General features: G+C 40.9%; 1 protein-coding gene across 1 annotated transcript in view; it reads right to left on the bottom strand.

Moving 5' to 3' along the window:
* Positions 1-15112, bottom strand: part of LOC107552961 (trichohyalin-like) — a 115683-nt gene that overhangs the window by 6288 nt on the left and 94283 nt on the right. The window contains exons 17-22 of the mRNA XM_016235023.1: positions 12639-12761; positions 11347-11443; positions 11131-11276; positions 10804-11050; positions 9031-9220; positions 1026-1158 (exon numbers count right to left, since the gene is read on the bottom strand). Of these exons, the coding sequence (XP_016090509.1) occupies positions 1026-1158; positions 9031-9220; positions 10804-11050; positions 11131-11276; positions 11347-11443; positions 12639-12761 (936 nt within the window). The remainder of the gene's footprint in view (positions 1-1025; positions 1159-9030; positions 9221-10803; positions 11051-11130; positions 11277-11346; positions 11444-12638; positions 12762-15112) is intronic.

Genomic DNA, 15112 nt, shown 5'->3' with positions numbered 1-15112 from the left:
GAAACATGCTCCTGATGTGTGTGTAGAAGCTCCTCCTGTTCACACATCTACAGCACACACACACACACACACACACACAGAAGATGGATATTGGATGGATGGATTTGGAAGGTTACAGTATGTTTCCATAGTACCTTAAACTCTTTTATTTTCAAAAGATCAAGGCAAATTTTAATCCTCATGATATGGCCTCCTAATAGTGCAAAGCATCACAGATAAACTGGAAAGATGTGGAGGGAACTAGAGATATACTCCAGCATGACAGATATTAAACTGGGATTAGGGAGATTAATTTGAAACTGCTACTGACTTTTGGATCAGATCTATGAAAGTTTCTAAAGATAGATGAGCAAATTTACAAGCAGATGAACAGAGTGTACAGCTTTGCTTCAGACTAACATCTCTTCAGCACCGAGAAGAGCAATAAAATCATATTTCCTTCTGATCTTTAAATAGTTGCATCATTTAAACTATATAATTTCTGAATTATTTTCCAAATGAAAACAAATCGATATATGGAGACATTTTTCTATAAAACCAATTTGTTCACATTTTTACTGAGTTCACAGCAAAATGGATTCAAAGTCTAATTTAAACAAGAAAATAAACAGAATATTTTAGAATTTTAAAGACATTTAAAACAAACAAATAAACACTATTATGTAAAAAAAGAAGACATAAGATATTAAATAATTAGCACTATTTCTAGGTCACTAATCAAATTAGCAAAAATATGACAGTCCATATGAACTCTTTGCACAGACAGTCAGATGTTCTTTCTTCCAATGAAGCACAAGATGGATTATTCTCAAATCATGCTGGATATCTCAAGTATCAAGTCTTCCACAAACATATCAAGGCAAGTATCAAGTCTTCCACAAAAAAAAAAAAAATCATATGAGAATGCATCCACCGTATGAACGCATGCAAGCATATGCGGTTCCTCTTCGTGAGGCACCTTTGTTTAATAATACTGCCGTGTAAAGCCCTGAATCAGTGCAGGATGAGTGTAAAGTGGCGCTCACCTTGGTCTGCAGGGCTGAGAGGGTCTCTCTGTTGACATCCAGTTCTTCCTGGATCTGCTGATTCACCTGCTGGAGTCTCACGGCTTCCTGTCTGCTGCTGCTGGCCTCTGTCTTCACACGCTCCAGCAGCCTCCTGAAGAGGAGAACATGAGCCTTATTTCACCAAACCCCATCCTCCACCAGTCCTGACAACTTAATATGAGTTTCAAAGGATGAAATCACCACATCCTGCTGGAAATCAGCTGTTGTTTTTTTATTGCGGGCCGCCAGGGATGATCTATAGGAAGCTGGATCATACCAAACCAGCTCTAACCAGCAAAAACCAGGCCGGAATTTATAATATTTCAAAAGGTTAGTTCACCCAAAGATGAAAGTTCAGCCATCATTTACTCACCCTCATGTCAGTCAAAACACATACAGTTAAAACTTTCATTCATCTTTTCGAAGTGTTGGTGGAATGGACTTTCAGTGGGGGGACAGAAATATATCAGGTTTCATAAAAAATATTTTTGTTTGTGTTTTGAATGTGAATGGAAGTCTTATGGGTTTGGAGCAACATGAGGGTGATTTTCATTTTTGGGTGAACTATCCCTTTAAGCTTAGTCCTTTGTAGCCAGTATAAAGTCTGGTACACTTTGCTTCTTATTCTCGCCAAGAACCACCCATTTTCAGCGTAAGCGTTTGTCCTTTGTCAAGCTTCAAGTGTCAAGAACGTCTCAGGTTACGTATGTAACCCTAGTTCCTCGAGGGAACGAGACGCTGCGTCGAGAACACTAGGGGAACGCCTTCAGTGACCCACGCTCTGAATCACATGTGAAATCAGTCCAATAGCTGAGCGGTACGTCACGGCGGATGACGTCATGAACGGGAAGCTATAAAAGCACGTGCGGCAGAGCCAGCGTCAGCTTCTAGGAATGAAGCAAGCGCCGGCAGGGACGCCGGAAGTATGGCACCGAGACGCAGCGTCTCGTTCCCTCGAGGAACTAGGGTTACATACGTAACCTGAGACGTTCCTCTTCAGGAACTCGAGCTGCGTCGAGAACACTAGGGGAACGAGAATGCCCACGTCGCCAGACTTCCAAATCTCTGCCTAGTGTGGAAGATTGCACAGCTAGGGCGAGAGAACAAAAGAGCCCGGAGTGGCTAAAGTAGGCGGGGCTCGCCATCCCGAAGGCCAACTTCTGGAGGAGTGAATCTTGACCCCCAAAGGAGAGGGGAGATCAGAGGACTCGAGGCTATGGAATAGCATCCTGATCCACCACTTAGCCTAAGCTTCTCTGGCCGGAGGCCTCAGCCTCAGCGCACCGCAGAGGAAATGTGCAAGAAGAGGGTGTCTTCCCACTGAATGGCCACCGAGAGGGGCGTGGTAGGCCGCAATGGCCATCACGAATGCTTTTTCTTTTTTAACAACTATGCTTCGCTCGCAAGCAAACCACGCACAGGCTGTGTGTGTCCCCACTCGTGATATAACATTATCTTTAAGCAGGGAGGAACACACAACCTACAACGTGGCTTGCCCTCGCCCTTGAAATGCTTTGTCCTTGCATGAGCTTAGACATAGCTGGAGCTTATAGACTTTTGACAGACAACAATAAATATGACTGACACACACAGAGCGCTTCGCTGAATGACAGAAAGCTGACGCTGGCTTTTATAGCTTCCCGTTCATGACGTCATCCGCCGTGACGTACCGCTCAGCTATTGGACTGATTTCACATGTGATTCAGAGCGTGGGTCACTGAAGGCGTTCCCCTAGTGTTCTCGACGCAGCTCGAGTTCCTGAAGAGGAAGTACACTTATTTTAATGTGTTAACTAACATACTATTGTAAAGTACTTGATTATAATTTTAACTGCAGTGTGTTATGCAATATTACATTTAATTCTTTCCCTACCAGCGTTTTTGAAAAGAGTTGCCAGCCACCGCCAGCATTTTTTATAATTTTCACAATTTCATGGCCTCCAGAATATTTTAGTGTATGAATATCTGAACATGCAATACATCAAAAAAAAAAAGAACAGAGCCTCTACTTTTAAACAACAACAAACAATTTGTTTTATTCAAGCTTCAAGCATTCTTTTTTTTTATCAACACCTGTATGTAGGTAAGTTTCATAAAAAAGTAACACTTTGATCAAAAAGTTGAGAAAATCGCATTTTTATCAAAGACTATATCTGGATCATATTCATTCCGATGATCAAAGCATAGATGCAGTAGAGCGCTTCCATCAACACCCCCAAAGCTTCACAGTCCTTTACCAATTCCGGGATCGCCATTTCACTCTGTAACATTAGGCAGTTTTCATTTATATGCTGTTTATTGTTGATGATCGCATTATTTTTCATATGCATCTGCTTACATATGAAATTGCTAGTTTCTGCGTCTTCCTCGCCTGTGTTTTTGATCGGGTGATTGTGGACTCATTCAGGAAAGAGTTAAGGTTAATATATTTTAAATGTATTAAACTGCAACTCCATCATTACAAATATGTAATTACAAAAATATTTAAATACATTACATAAAAGTTTCAATAGAAAGTACAGCCAGTTAGCCAGTACATTCAGCAATACACTTTAACCATATTTCAAAGACAATAGAAGTAATTATGAAATTACACATAAAAATGTGCTTAAGTCCTACTTAAGTGGGTCAAAACTAGTTCACTACTTCACTAGTACATGACTAGTTCAGCTACTTGCATTGAATATAAATTTGAACTATGATACATTTTCATTTAATTGTAAGTAACATGCAATTAAATGTCTGGAAATATTGCATTCAGTTCTTGCTTAATGGAACAGTTCACTCAAAAATAAAAATCTGCTGAAAATGTACTCACCCTCAGGCCATCTAAGATGTAGGTGAGTTTGTCTTCATTTCTTCATCAAAACAGATTTGGAGAAATTTAGCATTACATCACTTGCTCAACAATGGAGTGAATGGGTGCCGTCAGAATGGAGGACGCGTTAAAAACGATTATGGACTTGTATTTTGCCCAGCAGCGACGGTTCAAAGTTAAAATGCCTTAATAATGGATTTGCTCGTTACAAACACGCAGCTTTTCACTTCACAAGATTGACTCTGATTTATCACTGATTGACTGGAGTCACATGGATTATTGTGATGTTTTTAGCAGCTGTTTGGATTCTGATGGCACCCATTCACTGCAGAGCATCCATTGGTGAGCAAGTGATGCAATGCTAAATTTCTCCAAATCTGTTTTGATAAAGAAATAAACTCATCTAATGTACATCTTGGATGGCATGAGGGTGAGTACATTTTCAGCAAATGTTCTTTTTTGAGAGAACTATTCCTTTAAGTATATTATTTCCATAATAAATAAAGTTTGCCAACCATTCTTATGTGCATTAGATGGTCAGTGAACGGACTCTGGACCGTCTGAGGCCAAGTCTGGTTTAAGCTGGTCTTTTTTTTTTTTTAGCATGGCATGGAATGTGGGATATTTATTTACAGAGCTAATTGTGTATGGGTATGAGAGAATGGGACACTTCAGTCCACAGCAAAACATCTTCCAGAACATCTCTCTCCAACTAGCTAGTCAGTCAGACAGACCAGAACGCATCTTAATTAAGGCAAGATAACATGCTGGAACGGTAAGCATGAGAGAAAGGTTAGATTTAATTAGAGAAGGCAAGCGTGAATATTTAATAAGCTTGGCCGAAACTAATTACAAGAGCAGGGCGGCGATGAGCTCATGCACCGTTTCAGCAAGGATCAACAAATCACACCCAACTACAACAAGTCAGACCCACCGTAGCGTCTCTAATCCCTCACAAAAGAATTGGAAAGGCAAGAGAAATGCTTACTGCAGCAGAAATGAGAGTTATTAACCAAACCCAAACCTTCTCGACCTTCAGATGAAACCCAAACAAGTGAAGTGTCTGGGCACCGAAGCGGGCGGTTGACTAGGTGATGTGTCACTTTTTCAGGTGCTGAAGAGCGTGGGGAGATCCCACGAAAGCATCTCCTACCTCTTTCTCTGCTATTGGCGAAGCGGCCACGGTAACAGCTAATCGATCGCTCCTGAAATCCCCCAACACACCCTCGCTGGGAATGATCAATATCCCTAGCAATTAGAATCCCCTATCTGCATGGCTGCAGGGACCCCGGGGTAGATCTGTGGCCCACAAACACCCAATTTAGTCCTCAACTTACCACTTAATTACTAAATCCTCTGTAATGCGTATTGGCAGATGGGAAGTTGTGCTGAGCACCAGCAGATGGCTGACTGAACAAGAGACCTTTGGCAAGGTGCTAGTTAAGATACATTTTCTCGTCCTCTTCCAGCCAGTTAAACATCTGTTTCACACATGGATCCAGACCCACGGTGATTCCTCCATTAAGCAGCACACCTTCTCATAGGAGGGCAGAGCGAGAGGTAAAAGCAGCACGCCAAGGGTCATGAAGGCAAAAACACACTCTGAACTGTCCTGAGAATTGCAGCTTCGCTTAATAAAACTCGGTTTGTGTCAGAGACACTGGCACAGTGGAGTGTGCACACGCTCAAGACATGTAATGCAAGAGCTGTTGGATCACTGGGAACACGGTTTGAGTCCCAATCCCATTCTCTCTCTCCCTAGCTGATGCTGCATCATAATTATGGGTTCATATAGTATAATTATGTAATTATGACTGTGCATTGAAGTGATTTTGTTTGGAACATAATGGAGCAAATTTACACATTTGTAACTTCATGGGTTTGTATTAATCAGATAGCCATCTGGTTTGTTTCATTTAAACTTGGCCACACACAGTAAATGTGTCTCCGCAAAACTAATATAAATCCAACCTTCACTTACACTTCACTTGCTATATGAAAATTCAACAAGTTCAAGCAAAACACACACACTGCGTTTTATCTATCATTAGATCATTTCAAAATCAAAGGCCTCAACAGCTGAGAGAACGTCATCAGCACTGGTGAGAGAATTCAGCATTCACCACTTTTAATGAAGATGGCTGTATCTTAAACTTCAAGATGCAATGCTGACCATTGAGTTGCATTTGCAGCAGTTTAATTTTTTGCAGTTTTGGGAAGAACCTAACTGAAACAAAAAGTACTGCAGAATTTTGGACTAAACAAGCTTCCGTAGTCAGCTGCGCTGTGCATTATGGGACGAGGCAGAGCCGGGGACAGCCCAGCACTGATGAGGGGGCGGCTGAGGTGACGAAAAGGGGCGATGTAAAAAAAACAAACATATGTGGCCCATTCACGTATTTGTCGGACCGTAAACAAACCGGCTACAACTATTAGAATACTGGGTTCACACAGATAGTGTTTTGGTCGCGAGACAGTTCAGTGGAAGTTTTTTTTTTTTTTTTGGTCTAGAGATGAGTTTTTAGAAACTGAATTTATTTGAACTTGAGCACCGTGTTTTAGAATTATGTATTATGCGCGAGAAGCTGCTATAAAGACCTGAGACGAGAGCACAGCATTCAAAGACGTCGAGTAGCGTCAATTACATTGAAATAGGCTACAATGGAAAAGTACAGCAGTGGAATGAAAAAATGCATTCTGAGTGAATGACCCTACTACACTTTGCAAATACAGATGCCAGAGTATTGAATAAAACAAAATCGCATAGCCAAAATGCATTATTTTAAGTTAGAACAACTTGAACAGCAACAAACAATAACAATACAGCGAAATAATCAACTATCATCTAGCCCTCGTATCAAACATTAAAAAATTATTTCATCATACATTGATAGCTTACTCAGTAGTGCTGCATTCTTAGTTGAACCGCTTGCGCGGGAAGTTTGTGTGTCAGATGTAACAATTAAAATGCGACTTTGTGAAACGGACTGTTCTAAATTGTTGCTATAGTAGCATCATATTAATGCTAGAAAGCCTATGCATTTGGCAACTATATTTTTTAAATAAATAAATAAAAATAATTTAAAATCTATTTTCACACTCATCTTGAAATGTGACTTGTTGTAGTTGGCCCCCTCACGCCCCGCCCCCGTGGCGCCGGCCTTGGGATGAGGACAAGTGTTTGTTGACAGTTTACACTTGCAACAAAGCAAACTATGTAGTATATGATGACCAGGGATACAATCAGCCCACGGCAGCGTGTTGTCTGCTGGCTTCTCCTCCTCTCTTTGTGTACTTCTGGGAGTTCCGATGGAATTTTCCCACACGTTAATTCTGACCAATCGAAAAGCAGTTTAGGAAATACATTCAAGGACACATCTGGCCAAACGAGTGATGTGGATGTTGTCACGTGACTGCATTTTGGTTAGTTTCAACTGGTTCGGACCAGAGCAATCAGTGTGGTGTATAAAAAGGAACCAAAATGGCTGAAAAATGCCCCAATGCATAATTTTTTGTCCTTGGTCTGGACCAAATGAACCGAACTACAGACGTAAAAGCACCCTCAAACTACCTCCTGAAATAATTTGTGCAATCAGATTGCAATTCATCTCGAATGCGTTTTGGAGGGCATTTATACATCATCTTTTAGTGATTGGATGGATCTGATCAAAGAAAATGCATGTTTTTTTTTCAGCCAAAGAATCTTTTTAGCAACTGCAACACAAAATCGAAAGCAAATAATGTATATTAGGTGTGCAACTGATGTGTACTTTATCAAGGCTTCCATAGAGTGCAACAGTGCCCTTGGTTCCAGAAGTATTCTTTCCATAGGGGGTTTAAAAAGTTTTGTTAAAGAGAAATAAACTATTACCAAGTCATAGCAACACTACAAACTTTAATTTTAAGCAAAGACGCATTTAAAAAACGAACAAAAAAAGTTTTGAGATTTAATAGCTTTAATAAGAGAAAGATCTACAGACCAATGAAGCATTGCGAAATACATAATTGAAAAAAATACAATGGAGGAATATAAAACTATTGATTTAAAGATGTTGATTATATATACAGGAACAATACATCTGCAAAATATGCATATTGTGCATGCATATATTTAAGCATTTTTGAGAGCATAGGGAGATTCTTGTCATGATTCTCTGATTGATAAAGATTTTTTATTTTTTTTACAAAACTATGGGTAATATAGTTTCTCACCCAGAATCCTGCTGTTAAACAGGATTATTCAAAAAAATAACTGGAAACAATATGCACTGATGGCTTCAACAAAAGCATATTCCATCGATTAACAACACCGTCGCTCACAGTTGGCCTGTCTGTAAAAGTTAAAAATCAATTCCCCTATGGAGAAAATTAATAGGATTTTACTTCCGGATCCTGACTGTTGCACTCTATTATCAGGCTACCATAGAGCATCATGGAAAATGTAGTTTTAAATGACTACCTTCATTTTAAATGACCAAAGAGTTTTCTTTAGTAATCGACAGCTGCCATCCATAGAGCTTAAGTTGTATTTACCTTGAAATACGCCTAAAATAGACCTGCCCCAAACTCAGAAAATCAGGGCTCAAAGAAAATCCAGGGTTTCCCACTGGTGATACTGGCATTGTGGTGGTGTTCATGTGCGCTCATCTGGTAAATACGATCCTTCAGACATGACTTGAAGGCAGTATAAAGCTGAGAAATTTGGATTAATCGTCTCATAGCTTCACTAGCAGCCTTACTATGAGTGTGATATGAGAGTGTCATCCTGAGGAAATTAGTTTGGAGAGCTGTCTGCTGTACTATGCTGTCCAACTAATCACTCAAACTGCATTCAAGCACACTGGAAAACAGTCAATGCTGAGAAAGTAAGCAACCTGCATGCTGTCATTTTTGCTCAGAGGTGTTACCGAACTGTTTTTGAGCCAATATGTTGAGTTGTAATTACCATGTGACTAATCACTTAGGTAGTCACAGGGAAATGAAGACTTGAGCTGCAATGTCAGTTATAATAAAATACTGCTATGATTGTATGTTGCTGCAAACAGTTTTGTCAGAATACATAGTTACTTTTGAATGGACATCTATTTTTTCACGGATAATTGTGTAGTTGTGGCATCTACCAGTAGGGGCTAACTGGACCAGGCTGACCCCCTGGTTTTGGGTTTACCGTGAGTCCTGCAGCTCATGTTGGGTGCTTTCCAGACTGTCTGTTATTCTCTTGAGCTCGGCCTGGAGTCTCCTCTGGGCTTTCTCTGCCTGCACCATCTCCGTCACACGCTCTGAGAGCTGCTCCTGAGTCAGACGCTGACCCCTCTCCAACAGCTGCACTTTCTCCTGCTGCTGCGTCAGCTCCTGAGCTGAAACATACACACATATAAAACATTTATGATTTCACTTCAAGAGTATCAGAGCTCCGGATACGTATAACAATATATACACTACCGTTCAAATGTTTGAGGTCTGTAAGATGTTTTTTGAAAAAGAAGGCTGCATTTATTTGTTTAAAAACCATTAAAACAGTAATATAATGGAATATTATTCCAATTGACAATAACTGTGTTCTATTTGAATGTATTTTAAAATGTCATTTATTCCTGTGATGGGAAATCCGAATTTTCAGCATCATCCAGTCTTTTCTCATACTCCAGTCTTCAGTGTCACCTGATCCTTCAGAAATCATTCAATTATGCTGATTTGCTTCTCAAGAAACATTTCTCATTATTATCAATGTTGAAAACAGTTGTACTGTTTAATATTTAATATACTGGAAACCCTAATGCATTTTATTTCAGGATTCTTTGCTGAATAGAAAGTTAAAATAAACAGCATGCATGTATTGATAGATTGATTGATTTATTACAGTGTACACATCTGTACATGTCACTTAAATGACTGGAATGACAATGATCAATTTCATGCATCCTTGCTGAATAAATCTTATATAAATCTGAATAAGTCTTATATAAAAAATGTATATATTCAAAACTTCATTAAGTCTAATTCATTATATGTGGTCACTCATACTAATCCCTTTCAAGGTTATACCACGGCCACATCTGCCCGTCTTCATCTATGTTGAGGATATTGTTTCTAACAAGCATCATTCCCATAGTGGTGTGTGTGAAGATGTGCATGTATCTGATGGCTTGAGGCTCTGAATTGATGGGCTGTTTAATTTCAGACGGGAGACTGCTGAAGAACACAAACAGGTGCACATGCATATTCTGACAAACCCACATGCTCTATCACACAGATTTAAATGCAATGGGTTATCTCTTGCAAAATCAAGAGAAAATCACTGCCCTGCTGAAATGACCAAATTAGACCAGAATGAATTCCCATGGTTTGTTCTTGCGGGTTAAGCAAGCACATTTGAGTTTCCGTCTACCACATTTGATAGTAAACGGAAGAAACAAGCTTTCTTGGAACCAAATGTACTTTTCTGAGCCAGTTTAACAAATACTTTTAATCAGCTGGCCCCAAGATTGAATGTGATTTTTAATGAATGTGTCCTATCAGAGTAAACACAGGTGTAGTTTAGTGTGTAATACATTTTAAAATACTCATAATCAGGCTACAGTTCCATTTCTATCTGTACAATATCAATATGGTACAATATGGATTATCCTATCCAAATTAACGTGATAAAACAAGTTAGGTCAAAAGTAATCAAAAAGTAGTCAAAATATATTACCTAAATTGTTTATGTTAATAACTACATTTTTTTGTCATGTAATTTGCTATCATTAACTGACTACAATTTGTAAGTAATCTACCCAGCACCGAGTTTGGCTTAGGTGTCCAAATACTCCTTGGGGCTGCTGTATTTGCAGTTTCAGCCAATCTTCTCAGAGCATAAAGTATACTCTACGCTTTTTAGAATTATTTACATCATGGCAATCCACCATAAAAGTTCTACAGGTGTTCTGCTCTGTGTTACCTGTGTCCCTGCAGGTGGCGTGATCCTCCTTCAGTTGTTCTCTGAGCTGAAGCATCTGTGTTTTGAGTGAGGCACACTGATTCTCCCTTTGCCTTTTCTCTTTCTTGGCTCTTTGCAGATCAGCTTCTAGCCCTCGAGCAGAGACGGCCTGCCTCTCTGCCTCCGCCGCCTTGCTTCGGATCTTCTCCCGCGCCTGCAGAAGATCAGCCTCGGATTGTCTAAGTAGGGCGTCTCTCTTTTGGATAGCCTGAGAGAGAGTGACTGTGAGAATCTGCTACAGGCAAAGCATATCTGATCTGTACATACAGTGTGTGTATACTTGTTTACCTGGTCACACTGCCTTTGAGCTGCCAGTAGTTCTCCTTCCAGACTAGCTACCTTCTGTTCCAGAGAATCAACTTGTGCTTGTCTCCGGCCCTCATCAGCTGCATCCGCCTGGAGCTTTCTCACCTGCTCCTGCAGACGCTGCACCTCTGCAAAACACACGGCTGATTGGAATCAGTGTGAGAATTGAGTGAGAAAGTGAACTGCGAGTTCACTCACCTGCCGAACTGGCATCTCGGTGCCGTGCCAACTCCAGCTGGCAGACCCGCAATTCCTGGGCGCTCTGACCGCAGCGCTCCAGCGACTGGAACAGTGCCTAAGGACAAACACACACACACATCTCCACTAACATGCGAAGTCGTCACACAGCTGTCAAACTTCTGTGACTGTGCCTTGGGGAAGTCGTGTTGATGCCCGGGGCGCTGGAGGGGCCGACCTAAGGCGGATAAGAATTCCCCCTCTCCCCCGAGCTGTCTCCATCCCTAAGGCTATCGCTACGCCCACTGCTTCCGCTTGCCTCTTCGACTCCAGTCTGGCCTTCATTTAGCATCCCAACTGCGTAATACGCCTGCTGAGGTTTCGACACAAAGCAAATACCCGGTTTGTCCCTGACAGGTGTCACCTCCAATCTGGCAGCCTGCGTTTTTGACGCGCTAACCATTCAATTAAGTCTCAGGGATGCTGATTACCCTGGGAACTGGTTGCGCTCACATGTCACGGCTCTGACAGGTGAACCAGTGTGTCACGGCGGTGGTAACACGTACCCGTGCTCTCGACGCCATGTGTCTGTCTGCTGCATGCAAACGGGACAGGTTTTAGCGAGATCTGATTGTGAAACTAATATAGCAGAGGCATAATCAGCAAACACGGGCAAGGTTGGGGGCCCTTCGTTTGGCACCATTAAAATAACGAGGTGTCACGAGGCGCTGGGACTCGCCGCTCCAACGCCAACATGTGTCAAGACAAATCTATATTTCATGGCCACTTACAGATGTATAAATAGCCAAACGAGGTGCTCGAATCATCTATAAAACCCTGCTAAAAGGTTGCCAGAAGATGGTGGGCACTGTCAGCGGGACAGAAGGGTAATCAATCTGAGAAGGGGGAGCGGGTGGGCAGTGGCGCGAGGGGGGCACTAAATCACGTTGCTGTTGGCGTAGAGTGCGACGAAATGCTGACGTGCGATCTCCCGACAGCCTGATGGATCGCTCCACTACACTCCATTAAAGCTGGATGGCTCGCTGCCACTCTGACATAACAAACAATTAGTCACAAAGGTGCCCATGAACTTGTACGAAGCCTCTCTGGATTCAATCAAAGCCTGATAAATAGTCCCCAAGTTGCACGGTGTCAATGCATACAGTAACGTATGACATGGGGAGCAGGTGGGTCCATTTAAAGCCCATTTTTGTAACAGGCAGAGATTACCGTGATGGATCCATGCAGATGTGAGAGTAGCATGCAGTGTTTCCTTCAACTACAAAGACAAACAATGATAGTCCTTCACTCACGTGCTCTAGTTCCTGAACGCGGGACAGCAGAGATCCGTAGTCTGAGTCGGAGTGAACGTGAGTGGCCCGGTAGATGGAAAAATCAGCCTGTGTCTTCACTACCATCTCTTCCCGCTCTTCAGCCTAGAAAACACATACACACTCAGCTCTCAGACATTTTTTTGATTTAAATTCATATAAAACAACAGGCTATTTACATAATCATAACTTAGGGGGCAATAAACCTGAGAATTGTCTTCCTGTAATTACATGGGCTCTAGAAACACGATGGTCATGGGTTTCAGTCCTAGGGAACACATAAAACATATATCTTGAATAACCTCACAGCCCAGTAGTGCCCATTTACCTGTCTTTTAGTTAAGACTACTGAATATTAATTAGGTGACAAATGATCTATCACCTAATTAATATTCATAAACCAGGATAATGCAGTTTATTACATGCCCCATAGTTTTCTGATTTCTCATATGACCCTGGAAATTAGTTAAATTATCCCTTTAAAAATAGCTAGAAAATAGGGACATAAGTAGTAATCTGGAGAGAAAGAGTGGGCATTTATTATTCTGAACTGCAAAAGAGCATATAAAACCACAGATCAGCCTCGATCTGGTCTCTATTTTCCTCTCTTCGGTCGTTAAGGTCTGATAACGGGCCCTAATGCCTGTTAAGTTTTTCCTTCTGAGAAAGATAAATCAGTTCAGCACAGTGCTGTCAGAAGTGAAGACTGAATACGAAACAATCCCAAATGGGCTCAGGCTTAATGAAGATAATGTTTCATTATGTTACACTGTCTGTTGCTGTTAAAGACATAAAACAACGAGCTAGGAAAAGAAAGGAAGGTTACATTGCACATATCATACTGGCAATTTATAATTGCCAGTATGATAACATTCAACATTCCTTTTGAAACACTGCACATCTGTCATTTCTGCTCCAATTTTACATCTTGTAAACATGTCTCTTACCTCTGCCACTGTTTCAGTTTCACTTAAAACTGCTGCTGTTACTCCTATTCTTAAAAAGCCAAATCTAGACCCAACTGATTACACTAATTATCGTCCAATTCCCAACCTACCGTTTGTTTCAAAAATCATGGAAAAGGTTGTTGCTGCTCAATTGCAGTCATTTCTAGCTTTCAATGAACACTTTGATATATTTCAGTCAGGTTTCGCAACACAGTACTGAAACTGCTCTAGTAAGGGTTATAAACGACCTCGTCCTTTCTGGTGATTTGGGCAATCTTTCTATACTTTTACTACTCAATCTCAGTTCAGCTTTTGATACTGTCTCTCATAAGCTATTACTCATGCACCTCTCAGAGATTGGCATCTCAGGAGCTGCAATATCCTGGTTTTCCTCATATTTGATGGACAGACAATACTACATCACCATACATAATATAAATCTCCCTCTGTCCCGCTTAAACAGGGTGTGCCACAGGGCTCAGTCCTAGGGCCATTATTATTTATCATTTATATTATGCCTCTCGGACAAATTATTCGCCACCATGGTTTAATATACCACTGCTATGCCGATGATATTCAGATATACACTTCCTGCCGACCTGACTCTATTCACCAGACTGCATCTCTATTGTCATGCGTCAATGAGTTAAAGACCTGACTTAGCTCCAACTCTCTCAGTTTGAATTTGACTAAAACAGATATCTTACTTGTCGGGCCCCCAACTGTAACAAAAAACATAACAAATGCCCCTAGATTTGACCTCAAAGCCACATCAATTATTCCATCTGCCTCAGTTAAAACCTTAGGTATCATTCTTGACTCTTCTTTAAACCTAGATGCTTATATTGGTAAGCTCTCCAAAGCTGCATTTTTTCAACTTCGCCGTATTGCCAAACTTCGTTCCTTCATCAGCCCAAAAGATGTTGAATTACTAGTACATGCTTTAATCACATCCCGCCTTGATTACTGTAACGCTCTTTTTTCCCGGATTACCATTACTCATCTCCATTGCAATATATTCAAAATTCTGCTGCAAGAATGCTAATTTACACTTAACGGTCTGCACATATCACTCCTATTCTGTTCAACCTCCACTGGCTACCTGTGTCCTCTCATATCATTTATAAAATTCTTCTGCTTACCTTTAAGTCACTCCATGTTCTTGCACCTACCTATCTCTCTGACCTGCTTTCTCCATACATTCCCTCTCGTTCACTTCGATCATTTGGAGATGAACTTCTTTGTGTTCTGAGATTTCGCCTATTATCTATGGGAGGTAGATCTTTCTCTGGTATGGCTCCCAAACTTTGGAACACATTGCCCCTGGCTCTTCAGAAAATAACCACACTCCTAAACTCAAAACCTATATGTTCAACCAATATTACCTGTTATTCTCTCTTTTTTTGTGTGTGTGTGATTATGATACTGTATTATTACTGTGGTATGCAACTACAACTGCTCCATCTGCCTCAGTTAAAACCTTAGGTATCATTCTTGACTCTTCTTTAA

This window comes from Sinocyclocheilus grahami, unplaced genomic scaffold, assembly GCF_001515645.1.
Source record: "Sinocyclocheilus grahami isolate Dianchi unplaced genomic scaffold, SAMN03320097.WGS_v1.1 scaffold462.1, whole genome shotgun sequence".
NCBI classification, from domain to species: domain Eukaryota; kingdom Metazoa; phylum Chordata; class Actinopteri; order Cypriniformes; family Cyprinidae; genus Sinocyclocheilus; species Sinocyclocheilus grahami.
This window is presented reverse-complemented; position numbering and strand designations above follow the sequence as displayed.